Below are 26801 nucleotides of genomic sequence, written 5' to 3'. Positions count from 1 at the left end.
TATCTCGTCTGGGTCCATGATGACTGCTGATGCTGCTCTGCGGTACGACCTGATGCTGCTGATGTTCTTTGCATAGATTTCTTGCTTGCTTGCTCGATTATGGCTAATCATTACTGCAGCCGTCGGTTCAAACCGAACTGGTGCTGATATAATAGGCATAACAATGACCAGGGGATATCCGTCAACATATATTTTTTGTGCCCTCATCTTCTCTCCTTTCTCTCCCTCTCATTTGTTTCTATATTTTCCATCTCCTTCTCTCTCCCTTGCAGCTCCCTCCCCCTCCACGCCACCCCTCCCTCTCCTCCATTCTCTGCCACATCGTCCAAGGATCAAAAACTGTTTATGTACTATTATACCCAGCACATCAAAGCATTGCTTAATTTGCCAGCTACTAGAAATCGACTTGACTGCCACTCGTAGCGGTGGGCCCACCCTCGCACATGAGATGGTGAGTTGGCATCTCATTCCCGTGTTAGTGTGAGAATGACAGAATGGAGAACCTGAAGTACACTCCCGTTCCCTGAATCAGTGAATCGTCTCCCAACTGCTGCCAACCCTAGATCAGGTGGCGCTCAGGCTTCTGTCTATCCCAGCCCAGAGCCTTTTGACCTGCATACTTCACTTTTTGGCATCTGATCTCACATATCTAGGTACTAATCTAAGCTTGATGAGACACACAATCGTGGGGGGAAATATTAAAAGGTGCCCCTCTTCATACCTGCATATCTGAAAAAGGACAACGGATATATATATCTTGCTTGCTGCTGCATGGCTAAATGAGATCCTTGGTTAAATGAATATTTAGGTGAGTATTAAACACATTATTCTAATTGTTGAGTTGAGCAATAAACAATACTGCACATTAAGAAGGCCAGTCTATAAGAAGAAAAACATAAGAAAAAAAGATAAATATCATTGTCCTGCGGGAGTAATAGAAAGAAGAAAAAAAGATAGCATCACGATCCTGGAAAAAGATATTTGGCTGTTTTCTGGATGCAACAAGCCTCAAATTTTATTCGGGCGCCATGATTACACTTTGTCAACAGTGCATGTGATGTGTAATTGTGCACCAACTCGGCTTCAACGTATGGATCCATTGAAAATTTCCCAAAAAGAATGTAAAGGATCCATGATCTTTCCACCATCTGTGAGGTAATTCTAACTCCAAAGAAGTCAAAGTCCCTTGACGATTCATGGAGTTTTAGTTTTCTATGAGTGTATGTTTTAGTTCTAGTTTCCCGATCGTTTTTAACATAATTCCAAAGAAGTCATTTTCCGTCAGGAGCTACGAAAGCGTGAAGACAAAGTTTTCTGTGAGTGTAGATATTGATATGACCATTTTGTTTCTACATCGATTGAAACTCTTCAACTGAAAAAAATGAAATTTGGCAGGAACGGCCCATTTCGAAAACAGTCTCCATGCACAAACTGAATAAAATCCTTCCCTCCATAGAAAATGTGCCAAAAACCGCTTTATCCCTTTATGTAGTAGCAGACACCGTAAAGGCTCCAGCCTCCAGGTAGCTCTACACAATTCCAGCAAAACCAGCACCGTATTGCATTCAACTACCTAACCTCAGAAAACCGAACAAAACAATTCCCACAAGACAAATAAAAAAAGAATTTCAAAGAAGAAGAAAAAAGATGAGCTACCAAAAAAAAAGGCTGAAAAATACCGAGAAGGTGTGACTGTATTCCCTAGCTCTCCTCAGTTCTCACCGGCCCCAAGTGGGAGTGACGTCCGAATCTACCGTCGCCGTGTGCCCAGTGCCCACCGCGTACTCTGCTCTGCTCCCTCCCTCTATTTCTACCACCTCGTCTCGCCCTCGCCTTCCCGTCACCCCCTCCCCGGCCTTCCCTCTCTGCCTCGAGCCTCCCACCCATCTTTAGCCGCAGGAGCAACTCGATCCACCGGCGCCCCGTAACGAACCAAACAGGAGGCCCCTCGACCTTCTCGCTCCCCTCCGGCCGCTGGCGAAGCGAAGGTAAGGTAAGGCCTCGCTGTCTGCGACCTAAGTTTTGCTCTGTTTCCATCTTCGGCGCCTGAGCTTCGTGTCTTAGTGGTGAATAAATGTTTCTCCCTGTTTGGCGATCTCCTCCATGCCTGCGCGTACCTGTGTGGCCCCCGTTGGGGCCTGCTTGGAGAAGGGGGGGTTGTGAATTCAAATCTTTAGGACTTGGTTCCAACTCGAACTAGATTCCGAAAATCAATGAAGTAACCCCTCTTGTCATTCTAAGCAGGCCCTGATAGCGTTCTTGGCCGTCGTTATCGAGTTCTTGGAAACAATATTCCCTCTTCCGGTAAATTCATGAACCCTGTTGCTCTGGATTGTGTTCCTCTTCTTTTTTTTCTTTTCTGAATTTTCGTAGCTACAATTTTGATTCATGATTCTATTCTTCTTATGGCTCTGAAGTATGGACCAGTAGTACTAGGGGAAGAAGAGGGTCCAAGCCTTGGCTGTTGCCTTGCCTCCGTCTCTTGTTGGTGTTTCCCTGCCCATCCCTTTCGGTATGATTCTGAATTTGTCAGCTGCCAATTAGTTACTGGAGAGGAAACCAAGATCAGTTCCTCCCTATAAGAGTCTGATGATAGTGTTTTCCTTGGAGTTTTGCCCACATGTCCAATCACAAGGCAGACCAAACCATTCCTCTCCCTCTCCCCATCACATGCTGTTCCTGCTCTCACTAGTTTACCACGATAATTTTGGCCTGAAACTTCACGGCTATTCCATTCCGTTCATTCATTCGCAGCGTTTCGCGATCCCTGGACAGCTCGATTCTGGAGGAATAGTTTAATCGAATCCGTTGCATGAATGCTCCAGAATTGTCGCTTATTTGCGTGGCTCCATTATTGGCAACGAATCCGACCAAAGGTTGGGCCTGCTTTGAACTCGTCGTGCGCGTCTGTTAGGATACCACATGGAGTAGCAGCCTACCAAGAAACAGAGCCTTCTTCTCCGCACTGCCTCTCCTTGCCTCACGGATTGAGATCAGTTGCCGGGGCATGGTGGATGATCGCTGTGTGTGTCTGTATTAGCTGCAGTTCCTTTTCTTTTTCTTAATTTCGATGCAGGGTTTTCAACCAATTAGTTCTTGATGAGTCGTTGACTCGATTGATTGATTGATTGATGCAGGGCTAGCTGCCAAGACGGCACCTCTCCGGCTTCAAGCGCCTCCGGCTCTCCCCCGTTCACTCTGGCCTTCCCCGCGCCACCGCCGCCTCGCAGCTTGAGCGAGGAGCATGCGAGTTTGCCCTCTTCCGTCTTCCCCGTCGTCGTCCTCGCGATCGCCGCGTCGCTGCTGCGGAGGGCGTCTCCCGTAGATAACGGCTAAGTGCTGTTCCTGATTCCGTCCTTGAACGCCAGCACACGTGCGCAACAAGGGATGGCCAAGATGAGCTGCTTCCCCACTCTGCTCGCCGCCGGCAGGAAGAAGAAGAAGAGCCACAAGATCGCCGCCGCCAAGATGGTCAGCGGAAACGAGTGCCCCAAGGTGAAGCCGGTCGAGTTCATCGATGCCCCAGTTGCTCCCGGCGCCGGGGAATTCGAGAACAAGGTCGCCGCCGCCGCGGACATGGTTCCCGTGGCTTCCCACGAACGAGGTGATCAATTCGTCGCCGCCAAGGCGCCGGCTAAGGGGGGCGATCTGTCAGATTTCGAATTCGACTTCCACGCGCCCAGCAAGCCAGACGGCGACGGCGCGGAGAAGCGAGCCACCGACACGGCAGCGGGCGACGCGGCGGACCCGTCGCCCAAGCTGAAGCGGTCCTGCTCCAACATCGAGACCAAGCGGCCCGGCCCACGCGAAGCGCCGGAGATGCCGGCGCGGTCGCGCTCCTACGGCGATCTGGGGAACCTGATCGGTGGCCTCGCCCTGGACGCGTCGGCAACTCCGCACGGCGCGCCGGAGGCGAGCCCGGCATCGGTCAAGACGTCGCGCACGGCCGACCGCGTCATGCTCAAGAAGCGGTCGTCCAGCCAGGTGCTGCCGTCGCGCAGCCGGAAGCTCTGGTGGCGGCTCTTCCTCTGGAGCCACCGCAACCTGCACCGGCCGGGGTCGGCGCGCCCGGCCGCGGCGTGCTCTCCGGGTCGCCACGGAGGATACACCTCGGACACGCTCGAGGAGGGCCCGGCCGCAGACCGCAAGAAGAAGAAGGTCATGGTTGACGACTCGCCGTCGCCGCCGCCGTTCGCCTCGAACCATTGGGTCGCCTTCTGCGCCGAGAACTCCCTCCACGACCGCGTCAGCGCCTGGGTGTGCAGCATCGAGAACGAGCCTCCGTTCCACATCGCCGAGGAGGACGAAAACTACGACGGAGAGGACAACACGGATGACGCCGGCGATGAGCACGGCGAGTGCGCGGCGCGCCCGCGCCCCGTCGAGCTCGGGGAGTCATCTTCGGGGAAGAACCACGGCAAGTCCAAGCGCTGCGCGGCGGGCGACGAGGTCGTCCAGGCCAACACCATCGTGCAGTCCCTGAACGCCTTCTCGTCGGTGGCGCACATATCTGGGATGGGGCTCAAGGTCATGCCAATGATCGCGCCGTTCTCGAGCCTCCGAGCCGTCAACCTCTCCAGCAACTTCATCGGTAAGCGCTGACAGCCAACAAAATCTAGCTAGGACTAGGACAACATTAACAGTAGTACGAGTAGTTTCTGACTTTCTGTTGCCGGACAAGAGCTGAATCTGTGTTTTTCTTCCTTCAGTTCATATCTCCCCAGGATCGCTGCCGAAGGGCCTGCACTCGCTCGATCTATCGAGGAATAAGATTGCAAACATCGAGGGGCTCCGGGAGCTGACGAAGCTGCGCGTGCTGAATCTCAGCTACAACCGGATTTCGCGCATCGGGCACGGTAAGCACGCCTGCTCTGAACTTCCACTAGTCTTTCCAAAATTTCAGAGGCCCTGTTTAGTTCCAAAAAAAAATTATAGAGTATTCATCACATCGAATGTTCAGACACATGCGAGCATTAAATATAGTTGAAAAAAATAACTAATTACACAGTCTAACTGATTAGCACGAGATGAATCTTTTAAACCTAATTAGTCCATAATAGAATATTATTTGCCAAGTAACAATGAAATGTGCTACAGTACCAAAATCAACAACTTTTCACCAAACTAAACAGCGCCAGAGTTCAGGTTACGGAACATGTCTGTAGTAACTAACAAAGACCAGGGTCTGTTATCTGTTGCACACATGCATGATTGCATCTAGCCGACAAAGCCGATTTGAATCAGAATCATTGAACGAGACATCCGACATTGTGGTATCTGCTTCATATCTTTTCTGCCAGCGGTCAGTGGGCACCGTTGTAGGGACCTGGGAGCTGGGACCATTACAGCTGCGATGAGGGAATCCCTGGCATTTTGCTGACCCCTGTATCTTGATGATTGCAGCATCAATTATGACTTAGGAGAAGGTTTATGCAAATGAAAATGATTGCAGAACGAATACAATCAGAGACTCTGCATTGTAATTGTTAGATTGTTTTTCTCATTGGATTCCTCGGTCTGTGTGATGGACCTGCAGGGCTGTCGAACTGCACGGCGATCCGGGAGCTGTACCTGGCGGGTAACAAGATCAGCGACGTGGAGGGCCTCCACCGGCTGCTGAAGCTGGCGGTGCTGGACCTGAGCTTCAACAAGATCACGACGGCCAAGGCGCTGGGCCAGCTGGTGGCCAACTACCACTCCCTCCTGGCGCTCAACCTGGTGGGCAACCCGGTGCAGGCCAACGTCGGCGACGACGCGCTGCGCCGGGCCGTGACGGGCCTCCTCCCGAGCCTGGCCTACCTGAACAAGCAGCCCGTGAAGCCGCAGCGCAGCGCGCGGGAGGCGGCCACGGACAGCGTCGCGCGCGCCGCGCTCGGCGGGTCGGGCTCCGGCAACCGGAGCCTGCGGAAGAGGCCGTCGCGGCGGCTCACCCAGAGCCCCCGGTCGTCGTCGCTGACGAGGGGCCGCAGCGGCGGCGGGGACGGCAGCGTGAGGAGCAGGTCCAAGGGAAGGCACCACGGCTGAGGCAGGACGAGGATCGGAGGAGCTGATGAAACGAAAATGAATTGCTGCGTGTGACGTTTTGTGCATGCCTGCCTGCCCGGATTTCGCAGAGCTGCGATGGGACTATTGATCTGAATTACTACGGGCTTGATGATGGATTGTTTGTAGATGCAAAAGTGCGATTTAAGATGATGATGCCAGCGTTGCGCAAATTCTCGGATGATTAAGTGCTGAAGATCAAAAACGTTTCCTATCACTTGTCAATTTTCTGCCAGATACTTGAAGCCCCTACAGCGGAGACAGGACATCTGTTAACATGATTAGTGAAGATGCGGTGAGAAAAAAAAACAAAGAAATCCGACCTGCCGGATTCGAACCAGCGACCTAAGGATTTATCTGCAACAACTACAGTCCTCCGCTCTACCAACTGAGCTAAGGTCGGATTGTGTTCTCTCTTTGATTTAACAGCTACATAAATTTTGTTCCATGGGCCTTGGGCTGTAATCACTGGTGATGTGGGTTGACAATCAGTTGATGAATTCATCGTTAGAAAAAACACAAGCACCACAAAATATGTCAGAAGGCACCAGCAATTGAACCCAAAAATCTCGCCACGAAGCAAAGAAGCATATGCGCTTCCATCCTCACTCAAAGGCTCAAAGCCCATGCACAATACCTACCATACGTGTCTCGCCTAGCCTGCCTTCCAAGCAATCCCCATCAACCTGCAGGCGTTTTGCATCTCGCACGCACGCCGGGTATCCATTCCATTCCGTGCATGCCTTGCCTGCTCGGTTCGATCACCCCGCTCGAGCAAGCAACAACGATACCCAGGCCAGCAAGTCGCCGATGCAACAAACCACATCCACCCTATATGTATATACTTGTCGCTGCATTGCAATTGCAGCCTTGATTGAAGCATAACGGTCGCACACTGTTCGGCCGTCATGGAGAACCCAGCAGGGTCGTTCGCCGCCGGCTGCCGCCTCCTCCTCGCCCTCCTGGTGATCGCCTTCGCGCGCCCGTGCCATTCCTCCCTCTACCACCCGCCGCCGCCCGTCATGGTCTACCACGCCGGCGCGGTGCTCGACGGCGCCGTGCCGGTCTCCGTCCTCTACTACGGCGCCTTCTCGCCGCACCAGAAGGCCGTCGTGGCCGACTTCCTGCTCTCCCTCTCCCCGCGCGGGCGCCAGCCGCAGCACCACGGGTTCGGCGCCCCTGGCCCCGCCCCGGCGCCGTCGGTGGCGCGGTGGTGGGAGACCGTCGACCGGTACGTGCGCAGGGCAGGCCGGGACCCGCCGCGGGTGCTGCTGGCCAGCCAGGTGCACGACGAGGCGTGCTCGCTTGGCAGGACGCTCTCCAGGCTCCAGGTCGAGCGGCTGGCGGCGCGCCTCGGCGTGGCGCCCGGGGGCGTGGCCGTCGTGCTCACGGCCGCCGACGTCGCCGTCGAGGGGCAGTGCAGCAGCGCGTGCGGGGCGCACGGGGCCTCCGCGCCGGGGGGCGCCGCGCACGTCTGGGTGGGCAACGCCGCTGTGCAGTGCCCCGGCCGGTGCGCGTGGCCGTTCCACCCCGCGGAGGGCGCGGCCTACGGCGCGCGGCACGCGCCCGGGCGCCGCGGCGAGACACTGCGCGCGCCGAACGGCGACGTCGGCGTGGATGGCATGCTGGTCAACCTGGCGGCGATGCTGGCCGGCGCGGTCACCAACCCGTACGGCCACGGATTCTTCCAGGGCGACGCCGGCGCACCGGTCGAGGTGGCGGCCGCGTGCCCGGGTGTCTACGGCCGCGGTGCGTATCCGGGGTACCCCGGCGCGGTGAGGCTGGACACGGTCACTGGGGTGGGGTACAACGTGGTGGGCAGGAACGGCAGGAAGTACCTCGTGCCGGCGCTGGTCGACCCCGACAACTACTCCTGCGTCATCATGTCGTAGACCCATCAGCCGAGGCTCGTTTGAATTGCGGCCGCTATATACGAGTTGGGGCCGCGCACGGTTGCTTGCTGATGAGAGGCACCGATTCAGCGCTGCTGTCTACTCCTATGTTTCAAATTAATGATTATTTTAGCATTTCTATGTATATAAATTTTGCTATGCATCTAGATATAGACTATGTCTAGATATATAGCAAAAAATAGGTACCTAGAAAAGTTAAAACAACCTATAATTTAAATCGGACTACGATCTAATGTTGCATGTAATTTATCCCTCGGTGAGAAGCACCTACATTTATAGGAGTCGTATATATTTACCCTGAATAAAATTATGACTAAGTTTCTGAAAAGAATGTGAACTTTATTTCTTATATGCATCCATGGCGCACGGGTGTGTTGTGTTATATAGTGGGTGGTGGGTTTGGGAGATGAGGTGTGGTCGTGTGGGTGTATACCTCTTATCATCCAAGATTGTGTCTTCTACTCTTCTTCCACTGAGATTTGGTATATCTATTTTCTTCTTGGAGAAACACTGCTTATTAGATGTTTTGTATATATTGGAGGATAAAGAAACACAGTATATAATAAACCTTGAAAGCCAAAGCCTTTAGGAACCATAGTCTGGATGTGCTAAAACTAGAGTTTATTAGTCAGGACTAATATTTAGACATATAAACTAAAGTTAGCCTTGTCCTATTTAGATACCTAGGCTAAATTTTAATTTTAGTATGACAAAAGCATATACTTATATGCCAAGCGCATCCTACAAGAGGATAACATTTGGAAGGGTATTTCAATTTTTATCATTCGCGAAAGAAATTGCCCTTGTTAGCTGGTTTTTGAGAGCTAATGGACTAAACTTTAGTTGAAAGATTGACTAAAACTTAACCCTTGATCCAAACATGCTCTATGTATTAGCAGTTAGGAGTATTACAAAGGTCATCTTATCTCCATTTCTCTTATAAACCTCTTGTGGGAAGTCTACAAAACTGGAGAAACCCTTCACCCTCCCCGAGAACTTTTTTTTTTTGTAACCTGAGAAGTCAAATACTCGTCTCTTTCCTTCTATATGATACTTCATTCTTCTAAAAATGTGTGTTATTTTTATTTTTCTGTAAGTCAAAATTCTCTAATGTTGATGAAGTTTATAGAAAAAATGTACCAACACCTACTAATATAAAATCAGTTACATTAAGGCCTAACATCACTCAAGAAAGAGAGGCTTATTTCTTCAAGAGCATGACATATAGCTACTCCTTTCGTTCTAAATTATTAGTTGTTTTGGCTTTTTCTAGATGCATAGTTTGTTTGATGCATCTAGATTTATATCAAATGCATAGCAAATTTGATGTATCTAGAAAAGTCAAAATAACTAATAATTTGAAACAGAGGGAGTAGATCCTAAAAAATAGTGAACTTTATACAAACTCTAAAGTTTTATAAGCTAAAGTTTTTAAAACTATAGACAATTCAATTCTTATTAACATGTTGCCATTAAACTATATAGTTATTACCAAGGTCGTGGCTCCTCAATTTCACTTAGGAACCGTCGATAGTGAAGAGCCCTTCTAAATCAAAGGGAATTACGAAAATCCTCATATTAGTGAAAGACAATTTTGAAAATCCTCATATTTGTGGAAGACAATTTTGGAAACGTAAAAACTTCCCACTTCCCGTTTCTAAAAAGAATTTGATTACTTAAACATAAGATCCCCAAACCTATTCTTTTGACAGTTTCAATGCTTTGTCTCCATAGAGTACTCTCACCGTTCTAAAATATCATTTTGACTTTTTTTAGATCCATAGCATTTGTTATGTATCTATATATAATGTATATTTAAGTGCATAGCAAAATTTATAAATCTAGAAAAATCAAAATGATCTGCATTTTAAAAGGGATGGAGTATTATAAAATAATGCTTTTAAATTATATAAAAAAAGAGTGCTATTGCTCTCTTTAGCCTATTAATGTTTCCTTTAACATTTCTATGTGTTTTTCTGGAAAATATATCCAAATTCAACATCCCTGCTATTCCAACGCTGCGAAATCCTTTGCGCGATAATTTTTTAGCTCCAAATTTTTCTATCTTTTCTTTTTCAGGTATTAGTAACAGTGAACTTTTGCTTCGAATCGAAGCAGCCCGAACCGAGCCGAGCAAATCAACGGCCGCGATTGGATGTCTGGTCTAACAACAATCAATCATACTCGCCCGACCAACTGCCAGTGGTTTTCCCCATTCCATTCTTTTCTCCTCTCACTTCCAGACCAGATCCGATCTGATCCCCGCCGGCGACCACCGGGGCACCGCCATGGCGCTCAGCCTCCGCCGCAAGCAGCTCGGTAAGACCTAACTCTCCCCGTTCGCCCCCCCACCCTCTCTCTCTCTCTCTCTCTCCACCTAGGTGTGTGCTCATGTCCGGCTCTGACCGTGCTTTCTGCATCCGATCCAGATGTGATCGTGCGGATGCTGCATCTGAACCAGCAGCACTTGCCGAACGGCGGCGAGGGGCAGGGGGAGGAAGAGGCGTACAAGCTCCTGGTGATGGACCCGCCCTGCGTCTCCCTCCTCTCGCCGGTGCTCAAGGTCGGCGACCTCCGCCGCCACGGCGTCACCCTCACTCTCGGCATCGACCGGCCGCGTCAGGCGGTCGCCGACGCGCCGGCCGTCTACCTCGTCCGCCCCACGCCGTCCAACGTCGACCGCATCGCCGCCGACGCCGCCGCAGGCCTCTACGCGTCGTTTCACGTCAATTTCTCCACCTCCGTTCCGCGGCCCTTGCTCGAGCGCCTCGCCGCCGCCTGCGCCGCCGCGCCGCCCGCGTGCGCGGGCCGCGTCGCCCGCGTCGCCGACCAGTACATCGATTTCGTCTGTCTCGAGGAGGGGCTCTTCTCGCTGGCCCAGCCCCGTGCCTACGTCGCGCTCAACGACCCTGCTGCCGCCGATGCCGACATCACTTCCCTCGTCGACGCCGTCGTTCTGGGCCTCTTCTGTGTCTTCGCCACCCTCGGTGTGGTGCCTGTCATCAGGTGCGCTCGTGGGGGCCCTGCAGAGATGGTCGCCGCTGCGCTTGATGCCCGGCTCCGCGACCACCTACTCGCCAAGCCCAACCTCTTCACGGAGGCCGCATCCGCAGCTGTGGCCTCGTTCCAGCGCCCTGTGCTGTGCCTCTTCGACAGGAATTTCGAGCTATCTGTTGGAGTGCAGCACGACTGGAGCTACCGTCCGTTGGTCCACGATGTGCTTGGTTTGAAGCTTAACAAGCTGAAATTACCTGCAGAGAAGTACGATTTGGATGATTCTGATAAATTCTGGGTCACAAATAGCTGGTCACCGTTCCCCAAAGTCGCTGAGGAAATTGAGGCGCAGCTTGCCAAGTACAAGCAGGATGTGGATGAGGTGAACCAGCGCACTGGTGGTGGCAGTGGAGTTGAGTTCGATGGAACTGATCTGATTGGCAACACAAGGCATCTCATGAATGCAGTGAATTCACTCCCTGAGCTGACAGAACGGAAGAAGATGATTGATAAACACACAAACATTGCGACATCATTGCTTGGGCATATTAAGGAGAGGTCTCTGGATGGATACTGTGACTGTGAGAATGATATGCTTGTGAATGGCACTGTGGACCGTAACACACTGCTGAGCCTCCTTAGAGGCAAGGGCACTAAGGAAGATAAGCTTCGGCTAGCTGTGACCTACCTGCTGTCCTTTGAGACGCCACCATCATCGGAATTGGAGCAGGTTGAGGCTGCACTTCGGGAATCGGAAGTAGACATGTCAGCATTTCAGTATGTGAAAAGGATAAAGGCATTGAACACTCAATTTGCTGCTGCATCAGGCACAGCAACCAAGAGCAACATCGTCGATTGGGCCGAGAAGCTTTATGGGCAGTCCCTTAGCGCTGTGACTGCAGGTGTGAAGAATCTCTTATCAGATGGGAGGCAGCTGGCGCTGACAAGGACAGTTGAAGCTTTGATGGAAGGGAAACCAAACCCAGAGGTGGATGACTACCTCCTTTTTGACCCACGAGCCCCTAGGTCAGGAACTGGTGGTCAGTTTAAAGGACCCTTCAGAGAAGCTATTGTTTTCATGATCGGTGGTGGAAACTACATTGAGTACAGGAGCTTGATGGAGCTAGAACAATGCACACAGCCTTCAAAGCATGTCATATATGGTGCAACAGAAATTCTTAGCGGCGCTGAGTTTATTCACCAACTTGCGGAATTGGGGCAGAAAGCTGGATTGGGTGGTGGCAGCAGCAACATACCACCAGGTGCGGTGCAGTAGATAGCTCTTACCAGACCTTTTGAAGTTAAGGATTGATTCATGCTTCAGAGATTACAGTAAATAGGCTTATACCCTGCATCTTGTTTTAAGGAGCGAAATGATCCGGGCTGTGTAGACTAGTGGTACCGAATTTCCTAAACTCAGGTTTATGCCCAATTGAATGAGGTTTCAATACATAGCTTTGTGGTTATTTCAATTTGGGAGTCTGATATAATCAATTGCCCATGTATGCCTATTTTAATTTTCTGTACTCTATTTCCTTTCGTCCCTTTTTAGTTTACTGAGAAATTTTTGGTGGAATTATGTTTGCACACTACCATCGATCCGTCCTTGAATATTATGATCAAACACCATTTCTGATCTTTTGATAAATTGATTTTAGTTGAGATCATTGTACTACCAGGTGCTTAAATATTTTCTTGCTGCAGAGCATGCATGCCTTTCAGCTGATCGCACATGGGTTCCTGTGATAGCATTTACATGATTCACTCACGTTAGTTCGTGTGTGATAATACTTTATGCGAATACATTTTGCTGGTTGAGAATATACCTTAAGAATGTGGCAAAGAATTATTTGCCTTGCATAGTTGGATGCTTGGATTAGGGGAATGTATTGTTCCAGGCTGTAACTAGTGTATGACATTTTGAAGCACAGCTAGTGCATTGTGCTGTTTCCAGTATGCATGTTTTTCTGTCAAATTAGATCATAATGATAGAAATGGTACATAGAATGTGGGAGTTTAATAGTCTTTAACCCTAATGCTTTTAATCTCCAGCTGCCTGTAGCTGAGGTTGCGTTCAATTTCATGTTCACAGTCAATAAATGGGCTTTGCTGCGGCCATAATTTTCATGTAAATTTTATTCACTCCCACATTTTCACGATGATTTTTGTCAGTTTTCCCTTCCACTGAAGTGATTGTTATTGGACCATTCTAATATTATGCTTAGTCTTTCAGGCTTTCTTTCTTATTTCTTCCTTTGTTGTCTTTTGTGTTCCTCGGTTGGAGGTTTGGAGTCTAAGTACTCGTATAAGCTTCTGATTTTGTGGCCTGATGTGTTCCTTTATGGTCGTAGACATTCACTTGTAAATGTTCAAGACCGATTTTTTACCTTAATCTGAAAAATATTATGCTATATTGGTTTCTCCATGAACAAGTTATATGCTTCTACAGTTGAATTACATGATGCATAACACTTATTGTTCTTCAGTTGAAATATGCACTCTCTGTTCATTTGATTATGACCGTGGTACAACTGGATGGTTATGCTTCTTCCTGCAGTCCACTGCCATGCCTAATGTCATGGAACCTTGAGTTTTGTCAGATTGATCAGCGTTGGACAGCAAAATCTGTATGTACCTTGGTTATGTCTGTTCCAGTGATCATTGGCAATCCAATTTGATCCTGTTATTCAAGAACACCTTTTCTGTATGGTGTAGTGGAAACTGGTAAGCAGCCGCTGAACTAATAAGTTCCCTTGTATCCCTCTGCTGATATAGCCTCTGCAGGTGTCGCTGGAGGCAGCACATGTCATCAATGAATTCTTGTTCTAGACCTCTATCTGCATCCAAATCATCAAGGAATTCAGCTCCTCAGTTGAAACTGTGTTTTCTGATGTGCCGCTCTGCTTGCAAAAAGAAATGGTGAGGTAGTTTGTGCTATGTGTTTTCTCAACCTTGATCAGCTTCTTGTGATATTTGTAAGTAAATGTTAACAGAAGCTGGTGTCCTTTTCAGTTGTTCCAGGAAAATAAGTTGTAATGATCCAAAGTACTGCTTATCTTCCCCTATCCGGAGGGAGCATAACTAATAATTTTGTATAGTAAGTAATAACAGCATGGAAACTTAAGAAACATGATAAGAAGGGGAATATCAAAGCTCTGGAGTAACAATTCATTAGATTAATACTCCATTTGCTCTAACTTCAACCAAGTTTATAGAATACTGCATCAATACATATAACGTCAAATTAGTTTTATTAAACGCAATATGAAGTATGTCTTGATATTGTATTTATTTAGTATTATAGAGTATTTTTCTATAAGTTTAGTCAAAACTTAGGAAAAAACTAAAACAATCCATATTTCGGAACAGAGGGAGTAGATGATAACCTCGCTAGGGCCGCCCATAGTGCAGACAAACGAAAATTTTTATGCTGATCTTTTTGTTGGCTAAGGTGTGTGTGCTCTGTTTCTATTCTGACAACATTTTGGAACGAGGGAGTACAAGAAAACCTGGCTAGCTCTGCCCATGCAGAATAAAAGTTTCTGTGCTTATGTTCTTATTGTTGGCTAGGGTCATGCTCTGTTTCTGTTCTGACATTTTTCATTGGTCTTGTTACAATGCATATTGTGCCGGCCCAGACCCTTTCGTACGCTTGCACTGGGCATTATCAGGCCAAAGAAAGATTCAGACAAAATTCCTTGACCACCAGTTGATTCATGTCCTTGTTTGATCTAGTAGGCACTTTAGGACTTGAATTTTTTGTTCAGTAGTTTTACTGGCAAGCCGGATCTGCATCCGAGTAATTCAAGGCAATTATGACTTGAATTTTTGTTCTGATTGAACACTCCAACATGGATAGACCCCAAAAGGATACCTTCGGCAATAGCATTGTGTTTGGTTTTGTGTCTTGCTTGGTGACCCTCCAAACATTGAGTCCTGCTGCTTGAAGATAGCAGCCTAAGCACATCATTGTTGGAACCTTGTGTGCCATCGAGACATGCGGCACTACCGATATTCACGGCAATGAAACCTAATGAGCCGGTTTAACAATGTGCTAAAGAAATTGACGGAAAGTGTGAGTTCGGGTTCTGATACTGGTGGTAAGAAGAATCAATGTGTCCATCCTGAGAGTCGGAGCACGTGCATAGTAGAGGAGCAAACTTCGAGAGGGGAGAGACGAACAACGGAGGCGGCCTGGCGCTCGCACCGGCAGGCAGAGCGATTGACAAGTGGGGTCGTAAGCACTTTCTGGGCCCACTTGGCAGGTTTAACGAGTCCAGTTTACCCTTAGAATTAGTCACGGTTCAGAAAACCCCTCTAAACTTCAATACCAGAAAATCAGAAATAATACACGCTCAAGCTTTTAAAACCAGACAAAATACGGTTTCTTATGTGGTTTTGCTGATATGTCAGTGGGCTCATATCAAAACTTTTTCATATAAAGTTGGATGAAAACAAACTTTATATTAAAATTGTTAAGCTTGTCACGATATACAACTTTGCAATGGAAAACTTTTTTTATTTTAAATTCGTTCAAGGTCCCAAATGTTTATTTTAAAATATAATATAGTGAAATTTGAATCTTTAAACGATCTTGGATGTAGACATGGTTTATACCAAATTTGGATCTTTCAATGTGATCTACAACTTTGTAGTTAAAAACTTTTTTATTTGAGATCTTCTGGAGGCCCAAATATTCATTTAATTTTTCATATTTTAAAATTCATTTTTTTTTAATTTTTGAAAAACTTCAGATGGAGTCATGTTTTTTAACAAATTTGTAGCACACGATGTGATATAAAAATTTCTAGTTTAAATAATCATTTGAGATCATTTAGGAGCTCAAATATTCATTAAAAGATGATATAGTTATCAAAACCGCTTTGAAATGGTCAAGGGGGCTATTTTGTCCAGTTTAAAAGTTAGAGGGTATATGATTTCTGGTATTTGAAGTGAGAGAGATTTTTAGGGTAAGGACTCATTTGGTTTTAAAAGTACCTGTCACATCGAATGTTCGGATGCCAATTCAAATGTTCAGATGTCAACTTAAAATAAAACTAATTGCATAAGTTGTAATCAGGACTTGGACAAATCTAATGAGGTATATTAATCTACGATTAACGGATGGTTACTGTAGCATCGTTGTAGCCAATTATGAACTAATTAGGCTCATTAGATTCGTCTCGTGGTTAAGTCACGACTTATGAAATTAGTATTGCAATAAATCTATATTTAGTACTCTTAAATGGTGTTTAAATATGTGATGTGACAGGACTTAAGGGAGTGTTTGGTTATCCCATCAAAAGTTTTGGCTCCGCATTTTGAAAGGAGAAACTTGTATGCATGGAGTACTAAATGAAATTTATTTGTAAACCCTTTTCACATATAGATATTATTTTTCGAGGAGCTAAAGAGATCCATGATCGGCTACAGTGACTGAAACGACATGGGTTTTCGAATGAACAACCCGAATCCCTGTATCGTCGTGATAGTCTCTGGATCAGTAGCTATCATATACAGAACTCATTTCAGGCAGTAAATTAGTTCATACTCACTTAAAAGAGGTTCAAACATGGATTTAATTGTTACAAAATCCAGAGGATCTGCAGTACGAATAATTTATTACAAGCCCATTGGGCTGAAATGGAACAAACAGAAAACGACAGCGGTAGCTAGTCTTCAGGCCTTCCTTCTTCTCGAACTCCACCTCCACAGGCAGCACTTGAGCGTAGCACGGGCTTCTAAGCTTCAATCGTACCATCCGTCGGTGTTGGCGTCAAACTCCTGATCGGATCCTGCATCTTGCCAAACTATCCCCAAAGACGGGATAGGTCCACGTCACCATCCGTATGCAAGCTTTAAGTGGATGCAAATGTATAAAAAGTAGCCAAGGATAGGCTGAGGTTTCCTATGCAAGCACAAGTGTATATACAAGTCATCTGTCACTCTCTGACACGGGCCATACCGGCACCGATCAACCCAAACCATAAACATGTCTCTCACCCAACCCAGGTCGGTGCAGGAACTCCCTCTCCCTGAACTTCAACTGACTCCACAAGGGGAAGTGGACTAGAGGGAGGTAGAAAACTGGGTTTACTACTCTAGATGAAGTAACAGAAGAGTAGGAATATACATGACCAAGTACGCGGCTATACGTATAGTTTCACCCTACAGGGGTTGTACACCTGTACCCACCCACCCAAAATCCAGTCGGCAAGCTACTCCAACCGTCTCCGAGGCACCGGCCTACCGAAGCACTCCGAAGAGCGAGACTAACTGCTACGGCACCATCATGTCCCTCCAGGTTGGGATGCATCCCCTCGCAAGAGGTCGCCCTGGAGTTGTGTGGCTCTCCCCTTGCCCTCCGGAGTTTGTGTAAGGCCCATAGTCCTCCCGCATCGGGCCTCCTCCGCACAACCCTACCCCTAATAGGTCTGGTGACTCGCATAGCTAGCTCGGACCGGGTCCACCCTCATAGTGGATAAGTGGTGTGCACGCTCACAAAGTCCCACAAATCATAGTTACCGCATATGTCCATAAGAGCCGGGGCAAGCACTCCTCACGCAGTCCTCCGCAGTGGTCCGCCAAAGGCACCCATAACAGGTATTGCCTATCCTTGGGCACCCATAACAGGTATTGCCCCTCCTTCTCTTCCCGCACCCGCCACAGGTGCTCCCCAGAATGTGCCCAATACACATTCCCGGCCAGTAGTTTGCCCCCGCTAAAAGCCCTATCTCTGGCTCCTCACAAAGTGGGTCTCCAGCATGCCAAGACTATCATATCATGGAATCCCATACCCAAACACTCTCATAGTAGCCAAAGCATCCAAGAATCAATCAAGGTATAGGGATGCAAGGAATACGGTATAAGTAGGCCATGCAGGCTTATCTCACATACACACAAGTAATGCAATAGCAATTCTAGCAAGCAATGCCTAATAGGTATTCAGTCATAGATGGGCGTGAACCTGAGTGCTCCTCGTAGAACTCCTGGGACTCCTGGTTGTCGGTCTTCTCTTCAGCAACAGGACCTATTCATAATTACGGATTACTATAGGGGCCAAAGTGCAAAAATGCACAAAACTACTCAAATAAGATCCAACTCACAACAAAACCTACTCTAATGCGTAGATCCTGATTTTAGAAGAATTATGAAACTGGTTTCATAATTTTCGGAGCTCCGGTTGATTTATTATGAATTTTTGAAGCTTAAAATAATTTCTGGAATTAAATAAAGGTTTTCAAAAAAATAAAATCACACAAACCAACATGTGGCAGCACCTGGGAGCGCCATGTGTCCTGCTGACGTCAGCATGATGTCAGCACGGGGTCCGCTAAATGCTGGCGTCATCATGGCCTTTGATGACATCAGCGTTGACCTGGTCAATGTTGACCAAGGCAACGGTCAAACTGGGTCCACGTCTGGGTCAGCGGTCTGTTGGGCCCACATGTCAGTGGCGTAGAAAGACTAACGGGTGGGGCCCACTTGTCAGCTTGGGTTACCAGAAAAAGAAAAGGCCAAGGGATTAAACGGGCTCAAAGAGAAACCAGGCCGGCTCCAAAAAGCCCAACTACTCAGCTCGGCTCGGTCCAGATGGCGGCTCGGCGACTTGGGCTGCTGGGGTCGCGGCTCCGCAGGCCGGCTCAGCTAGGCAGCCCGGCTTCATCTTTGGCTTGGGTCGACGAACGGGCCGCAGGCATTGGCGGCCCACTCCTCCTTCTCCTCTTTCTTCTTTTTCTTCCTTTCTTTCTTTCTCCCATAGACTGGCGGACTGGGCCGAAGGCGGCCCATCTCCCTTCTTCTCTTCTTTTCTTTCCTTCTCTCTCCTTATCGCGCTGACGAAATGGGCGCGCGTGGCAGCACTCCTCCTCCTCTCTGACAAGGCGGCTCCACTTGTCGGCGACGACAGGATTGTCTGCGGCTTGTGGTGGATCCGAAGCGGCTGATTCGCGTGTGTGCCGGCTGTGCGTGTGTGTGCTGCGTAGGCGGCAGCGACGGTGAGGCCTGCCGGCGACAGCACGGCTCAGGGTGGTGAGGTCGGGCCAAGGTGGAGCGGTGGCAAGGCGGCGAGGAAGGGACAAGGGCTGCGAGCTCGGCAAGGCGGGGCGAGAAGCAGCCGAGGTCAAGGCGGCGGGGATCCAACCCCGGCGAGCAAGGGTGAGGCCACGGGTCGCCGGCGAACTAGGTCCGCGGCGGCGTGCCAGAGCGAAGGCGTAGACGAGGCCGGGCTGGACGGGTTCGCGTGTGCGTGCGACCGAGGCTCGGCGTGCTCACGTGCCGCGGGAACAGAGGCGGCGGAACGGCCAACGGCGCAGCGACGGCAAGGCTGGGCTCGGGCGAGGTCCAGTGAGGTCGTGCGCGAGTGGAACGAGGACCAGATTGGTCCTCGATAGCGGTGAACGGCGGCAGGGGTGCGCGCAGGGGTCAAGGCAAAGCGAAGGTGTTGGTGTGCGCGCAGGGGTGCGGCGTGTGCGCGTGCACCGGGCACAGCGCTGCTATGGCGAAGTAGAGCAGGGTGAAGGCAGCAACCACGACGACGACAGCTTGGTCTGGTGCCTAGGCAGCGCGAAGGCACAACCGAGGTGTTGGCGGAGCAATTCAAAAGGGCAAGGCTTGGCTTGGGTAGCACACATGCGCGCGGACCTCGGGCTTGCCCGAGCCGCGGCGTGGCCTTGGCGAACACGCTCGCCACGGCGGCACAGGGACAGGGCGACGGTGGCAAGGGCTGGCACGTGAGCACCCGGCTTGCCGGGGTCGCGGGGCATGGTATGCGGACAGTGGTCGGCGCGTGAGGCACCAAGTCCGTGGCGTGGCTGTGCCGTGCGCGAGGCACCGGTGTCGCGGGTTCGGGACAGGGCTCGGCGGCGAGGGTTCGACGGCGGCAAAGGGCTCCTTCAGGAAACAAGGGTCGAGGGTCCTATGGCCAAGACTAGGGGCTGCTCGTCGGCGACGCTAGGCACACAGGTAGCAGCTAAGAAGGGGATGGAGCAGGGAGCGGTGCACGGCGGCCTACCGGTTGGGCTGAGGAAGACAGGCCTGGAGCGGTGGCGAGGCACGGCCATGACGACTCGAAGCTGTGCCGCGCCGAGCAGGATCGTCGGTGCAGGGGATCGGGGCGCCGGCTCGTTGATGCTCCGGCGGGCGGCGTCCTTCCTCGGCGGCTCCTCCTTGCTGGCGTGGCGGTGGCGCACCTCCTAATTTCCTTCTCCTCCTTCTTCTCCTCTCCTTGCCTTCCTCTGTTTTCTCTTCCCCTCTTCTCTTCTGGTGGCGGCGGATGGGAAGGGGAGAAATTCCCCAAGCTAGGGTTCCCGCGGCGGCCAAGCCAGGCTTTATAGGGGCACCGGGACTAGGGCTCGCGTGGGCGCCGGGGAATTTTGGCGTCCGCGCCAGGACGCGTGGTGCGGCGCGGTGCGAGCGCGCGGTGGTGGTCAAGGGGGCACGTAGCTGAGCGGTTTCACTGTCTTGGCTGCTAGCGCGGACAAAGGCGCACGCGTCGCGGCGGGCGGCAAGGGTTTGGTGCGGGCCCGGACGGCGTGGATGGGCGGACGCTGGGGCCTGGACGCGTGGCGGCATCGCGGCTTCTCCTCCCCGTGTTCGGAGTCGCGGGCGAGGCATGGCGTGGCCGACAAGGAGGCAAGCACAGGCGTTAGCGCGTCAGGAGTGGCCGGCGGAGGACATGGCGCGGGTGTGCCGGTGGTTGGGCGGAGCAGAGCGAAGCGGGCGGTGTCGTCGTGGAAAGGGGAAATGGCGTGGGCGAGAAGAAGAACATGGGGCGTCCGCGTGCGGCTAACAGGTAGAGCCAAGGCGTCGGCAAGCGTGGTGAAGGCGATGAGGGGGCGAGCGAGCTGGACTGTGCTCTCGGGCCGTGCGTGCGTCGCGGGCTGGGCGCACGCGGTGGCGAACGGGTTGGGCTGGCCGGGGTTAACAGGCCGGACGCGGGGTTTGGGCTAGCAGGCTGAGCGGTCGGGCTGTGTGTGACGGATCGGGCCGGTGCAGGGGTTGGCAGGCTGGGGGCGACGGTTCGGGCCGAGGGCGGGATTAGCAGGCCAGGGGAAAAGGGAGCTAGATGGGTTTGGGCTGCCAAGCGGCGTTAACAGGCCGAAGTGGCCTGCGGGTTTGGGCCGGAGGGAAGGTTAGGTGGGTTTGGGTTGGGTAGTTTGCAAGGCTGGTTAGGGAAGTTAGATGTTAGAGGTTTAGTTAGCTTTTGGGAATTTATTTAAATGGCCAAATTCAAATAATTCCCCACACAATTTCAAACAAGCTCAAAACAATTTGGATAAAATACAACAAACAATTTTAAACAAGGTAGATCCAATAAAATTCAAATAAATCCAAATATTTCACACTAACAATATTGTCCTTATATTCAATTAGCTTTTATTTTCTAGGAAATTTGAGAGAAGGAGAAGACATCCTTAAGTTATTCTAGCTATTAACACTTCCACACAAAAAGTTTTTGAAAACTCGTATTTTTGGACTATATAACATTCCGTAAAAATTACGGGATGTTACAGTGATGCTACAGTAACCATTCCCTAATTATGGATTAATATACATCATTAGATTCATCTTGCGATTTTACATAGGGTTCTACAGTTAGTTTTATCATTAATTTATGTTTAATACTCCTTAATAGTGGTCAAACGTACAACCAATTCTTTTGATCAACCATGCAAACACGCCTTTATTACTGAAACTGAAAAAAGCAAACGAGACGAACTTGTTCTTCTTTTAGAAGAGTTGTGTGTGGATTTGTGTCTTCCTTGTAGGCTTCCAGCAGCCAGGGCGCTAGGCGGAGGAGGTGGGTGGAAGTGGTGCAAGGAGAATATGTGCTTCTCCCCCTCCAACCGGGCCAGCCCAGGAGAGAAGAGAATAAGAAAAGTCACGAATCTGCAAAGTGGGCCAGTTGTCTCATGACACGTGGGCCCAATTATTCTACAAGCTCTTGTGAATGGATCACCACCAAACGATTTAAGCATCTATGCTTAATGCTTTCGGCCTCCTTTGGAATGAAGGAAAAATTCATATTTTCTTCCTGTGAAATTGAATTAAATTCTGTAAAATTCCTGTAAAGCAAAGCAGCATCTGCACAAATTGAACCTGAATAGAGTGCTTTGTGTTTGCACCTTCTTTTCTTAAAACCACATACAAACTCAAGTACAGGCTCTGAGGCTGACGCTGCTACCTGGATTACTATGGGCACCAGTGCTGACGGGTGAGGGACCTTTTGCTTCAGATTGCGACCATCTGCATCTCTCTCCATGTTTAGCACCAAGCAGCACAAACATAAACAGCAGGTCACGATGGATGAGCAAGGCAGTGGCCAAGTGTACAACAAGCATCAGACAACACATCATGTTTTATTTCCAATAAAACAGGGGCTGCAACTGCATCACATGTTCATCTTCTGCTTTTCAGGGCAGATCATCATGTGGGTGTCACATGATCTATCCAATACTGCTACTACTACAAGTTTACGACCCTAACAAACCGACTCAAGAGTCAAGACCACTGATGCTACTCTTCCTTTCAGGCCTCAGCTTCCTTTCAGGCCTCTTCCGCAAGCAGCTTCTGATCGAAGAGTCAAGACCACTGCTGCTACTCTTATCCTTCCTCTTGAGAAACCGCTCAGCTCATGGGAAGGGTTTCAGAAAAGTGATAAATGCATATTGTAGTAAGGTTCTCTTATTGACCATGTGATGTTCAAGCTATTTAGCTTTCATATATTAGAATAAACATTAGAGCCAAACAAAGTCCTAGAATACTAAGCTATACAAAAAAAGTGGATTTAAAAATATCGACACTTAAGAATGCAAATGCAAATACCCGTTTTGGTGCCCCCGAGGTGCTCCCTTGCTTGAGATCACTTAGACTTGAGAGATGAGGTCAGAGGTCAAAAGTTAGTATAATAGGTTAAAAGCAAGGTTCTAAATAGCCGCCTATAGCCACCGCTATAGCCTGCTATAGCCTTTGGAAGAGGAGAATGATAGAATATTCATCTCTTTGCTTTAAAAGGCTAAATCCTCTAATAGCCGGCTATATCCCACTATAGCCGCTAAATTAAGGTTTATTTAGCTAGCTAAATTTTATAATTAATCTCTATTTATTGTTAGTTTAATATTGAACTTTGTCATTTACAAAATTTAGTATTTCGTCAATTGATGTAACAAGGGAATGAAGCCCAAGAGTACTTCAGGATATGAAATTTTCTTGATTTTATGTTTATATGCAAAATTACTCATAGATTTATGCATGGTGTTGAAGTAGAAATGCATAATTGTGAGAAGCTTCTAGAAGATTAGAGAGTATCCATGAACTATAGTTACCAAGCTTCATGGTGAAATATGGACTACTGTAGAAGTTTAATATTTGTATAGTTAGGTAAGTATGAGAAAAATTATAAAGTTAGATATTTTGTAAAGAAGTGAGTAGAAGATGAACACATGGCAAAACCATATGAGCCATGGAGTCCTACAAATAGGGGTGCTTCCTTCCCATATTGCCATACCATGGCATAAGATGTCTTAAGTAGGAGATAGCAAGGTTGACATGTAGTGTAGTAGTGTCATGGTATGGTAGCCAAATAAAAAGTGCAAGTCTTGTGTTGTATTAAGTTATGGTGAATTAAGGGTTGAGTTCCCATATAGATTTGGTTAGAGTTGCCAATTTCTCCACACATTGTATTTATAGAACCGCTAAATGGGTTAGCTAGGTTATAACTCGCGATAGCCTTCTTAGCCTATACAAACACCAGCCGCTAAATGCTTTAACCCGCTATTTTAAACACTGGTTAAAAGTTAGTATAATAGGTCAAAACTCAAAAGTTAGTATAATAGAGAGATGAGTGCTACCTTTGTTGCCTCTTATCTTTGAGAAACCCTTGAATTCCTGGTTGTTTTGATTTTGAAGAAAACTCAGTTTGCTTGATCTTCACTCTGTACTACACACATTGAGAAAAAAAAAACTGCATGACTTAACTAGAAATGGTAAAAGAGGCAGACTTCAGGAAGAGTCTAACCTTTGTCACATTACTTTTTTATTGAAATTATGCTGACCCACCAAAAAGTTCAAAACCTCCTGAAATTAGATACATTCATGCCTGTTCATTATCTTTAGTCCATTAAATTATTCTCCTTTGCCGAGTCCATGAAATTAGATATATAAGAGGAACATTATCTGTTCATCAACTTTGGCCCACTTAAGAGGAATATTAATTGTAGCAATAGGCTCCTTGAACATTTTTCTTGCATCTTCATAAGGTCAGTGTTCAGGAACTACAAAGCTGCTTGACGAACATATGAATTGTCATTATAAAAAAAAGGAAATTCGCCAAAGTGTTTAAATAGATGAACCTATTTGCCACCAAAACGTCTTCTATTGTGCGGTACTGACGAACCAGATTCAATGTTGCCTTTCCATCCATTCCTGAAGGAGAATAGGTTTTCACAAGATAAAATATTTTGGGAGTGAAGGAATTGACATATGGTCCAATGAAATAGAATATAGACAGACAGGTTACCTTCAATTTTGTCACAGTAGTCGCCGCCACAAATAATGCAAAAGTCAATGAATTCATCCTGTGAGAGTTGTAGTTTCTCTAAAACCTGCAATTTAATAAGACAGTGACGTCACTAACAAAAATTGTAACATCAAGGTAAGTACTGAACGGAACAACGATGCCTACGGTGGCTGCATTATACTCCTTGACAAGTTTAGTTTTGTCGAGATTAAAATTCCGAAGCAAGAGTGGAGCCCCGAGAGGAAGATAATTAAAGTCTTCTGAAGAAACAGCGTGTGCCTAAACAATAGACAACATTTTTTTTTGAGTCAAAATAAGAGGCAATATTAAAAGAAGGGAAGGGAACATACCTTATCAAAATAAGATACATACTGCTAGACAAAAACATACCTTAGCCTCCTTGCACAGCCTGACGCATTGGGCCTCCCCTTCACTAGCTGCCTATTAGTACCACATACAGTTAGCATGATAACACTTGGCAAGTCAGTGACCCAGCAGTAAAGGGTTCAATGATTTTTTAGAATACTACAGTTAGCATGATAACAGAGAAAACTTAATTACCTGCACCACCGGAACCCCTAGAAATCTAAGGAGTGTTTTACAAGCTTCAAGCTCTTGTCTTGTAGGCTGTTCATCAAGGAAAGAAACTTACTCTCAAAACAATGAATCACATCTTAAATATCAAATTTGTGCTATGAAAGAATTTGAGGGGCTTAAAGAAAAACATATACGCTGATCGTCTCCTTCTCAAGCGAGTTGATCTTTGCAGCAGTATCAGCATCCTCTTTATTCGTAGACCTGATCGCCGAAGGTGACACAGGAATATTGTGCTTGACTGAAGCCGGCGGTACACAAGTCTTATCCACTGACCATGCCCTGCATGAAGAGGTAAAAAAAATTATAAAGCTCGTATAAACTATGCATTTCTCAGACATGCCATAATTCTACATTATGGCATGAGGGACGACTAATCTAATTAGCTAAGCAACATGATGTCATATATATTAAAGCAAGTAAACTTTCTGCTGACCAGGTCACCTAATAGTAATCCTTAAAATAACATGCCACAATGGCTCACAATGGGGCACAACAACCAAACCAATAAGATTCTCCAGTAACAAACATACAAACATTCTTACACTAACAAAGGAATAATAATAATTTAACAAAATGACGCTAAATGCACCCATTAGCACCATGAAAAGAAACCGTGATCCGAAACCACTAACACACGACAAACCAAACTGTACAGGCAGACATTAGTGCCTTGATTTAGAATGACCACATACATCCGATAGTTCAATAAAATAGATGGTCTTTAATAACAACAAGGCCTTGTTAACCTAGCTGGCACATAGATGACATCAGATAGATAGGCTGATAACACCAGGTAACCCATAAACTTAACTAACAGACTCATAACCTTAACAGCCAACATAGCAGATATTAACGTCACAGATCAGTAGGTAGATTGGATGCAGATAATGTAAAATTGCCATCATCTCAGTTGGTTTTGAGTGATATTAAGATTATGAGAGTATCACTAGTGTTGTAAGACTACCCGATCCAAAGTCACCTTCTTATATACACTAGTGTGCTAGTGGATCCCCCCTGACCAGTAAAATTTGTTGATGAAAATGCAATAAACTGCGGTTGGCCCTGGCTGATTGAGGGAACTGCAAGGTAAATAAAATGGAGTTATTCCTGCTGGTCGGAGTTTTTTTTTTATTGCCTCAACCTTCCCGTGGAAGCTTGTGCCATTGAGGGAGGTACCAATGGAAGCTTACATAGGCAATCTGACATTTGTTTTTAGTGTCCGTGCCCCTACATGTCATTCCCCCTTGTAACTCATAGATGGATCAACAGGATAGATGGCTCCGTGTCTTTCGTTGTCTTTCAGAACAAGGCCACATTTTTTGTTCAGTTTTGCTGTGTAGTGGCGACATTCAAGTTCAATGAATGAATGTGTATGTTTACCCTCCCTTTGGTGGGCATGTTTGAGTTTCTTCATTTTCTTTGGTGGTTATGGAACCGTGCCTATTGAAGTGAAATTGGATGAGTATTCATGACAGGCCTTGATCCGTTGGATCTGAGACCCTCGTGGTTGCGAATGCACCACTTGCAAAGAATCGTTGCAGTTTCTTTTATGCTTGCATTGTAAAGCGCTGTGAACTATGATGATACTGTCTGGAAGCCATGCAAGTGCAGGGTAACCTAGCAGTAGTAAAATAAGATGATTTCGTGTCAGAAAAGGATCTCAAGATTTACGACAATACATTTTGTTGTGCGAGTTTGATATATTGCAATAGTTGTTCTCTATTAGCATTAAAACG

General features: G+C 47.8%; 3 protein-coding genes and 1 non-coding gene across 9 annotated transcripts; 3 read left to right on the top strand and 1 right to left on the bottom strand.

Moving 5' to 3' along the window:
* The first annotated feature begins 1829 nt into the window (after positions 1 to 1829).
* On the top strand, positions 1830 to 6230 carry LOC120651210. 6 transcript variants are annotated; one of them, XM_039928629.1, is made up of 4 exons: positions 1830 to 1988; positions 3138 to 4591; positions 4710 to 4856; positions 5537 to 6230. In XM_039928629.1, exons 2-4 carry the CDS (start codon positions 3388 to 3390, stop codon positions 6022 to 6024), a joined length of 1839 nt encoding a protein of 612 aa, XP_039784563.1. In that variant the 5' UTR covers positions 1830 to 1988; positions 3138 to 3387; the 3' UTR covers positions 6025 to 6230. The 6 variants fall into 6 exon arrangements, with proteins under 6 accessions (XP_039784563.1, XP_039784568.1, XP_039784565.1 ...); XM_039928634.1 differs by having other exon boundaries at positions 1830 to 1993; XM_039928631.1 differs by having other exon boundaries at positions 1830 to 2304.
* A 129-nt stretch (positions 6231 to 6359) lies between these two features.
* On the bottom strand, positions 6360 to 6445 carry TRNAY-GUA. Its single transcript is given in 2 exon segments — positions 6360 to 6395; positions 6409 to 6445. It is a non-coding gene; the product is annotated as a tRNA-Tyr (tRNA).
* A 101-nt stretch (positions 6446 to 6546) lies between these two features.
* On the top strand, positions 6547 to 8302 carry LOC120651213 (protein PHOSPHATE-INDUCED 1 homolog). The gene has a single exon (XM_039928636.1). The coding sequence runs from the start codon at positions 6951 to 6953 to the stop codon at positions 7932 to 7934; it is 984 nt and encodes a 327-aa protein (XP_039784570.1). The 5' UTR covers positions 6547 to 6950; the 3' UTR covers positions 7935 to 8302.
* A 1818-nt stretch (positions 8303 to 10120) lies between these two features.
* On the top strand, positions 10121 to 12616 carry LOC120651209 (SEC1 family transport protein SLY1-like). The gene is made up of 2 exons (XM_039928628.1): positions 10121 to 10274; positions 10385 to 12616. Exons 1-2 carry the CDS (start codon positions 10244 to 10246, stop codon positions 12223 to 12225), a joined length of 1872 nt encoding a protein of 623 aa, XP_039784562.1. The 5' UTR covers positions 10121 to 10243; the 3' UTR covers positions 12226 to 12616.
* Positions 12617 to 26801: the final 14185 nt, after the last annotated feature.

The sequence above is a fragment of the Panicum virgatum genome, chromosome 9K (genome assembly GCF_016808335.1).
Source record: "Panicum virgatum strain AP13 chromosome 9K, P.virgatum_v5, whole genome shotgun sequence".
Classification (NCBI taxonomy): Eukaryota; Viridiplantae; Streptophyta; class Magnoliopsida; order Poales; family Poaceae; genus Panicum; species Panicum virgatum.
This window is presented reverse-complemented; position numbering and strand designations above follow the sequence as displayed.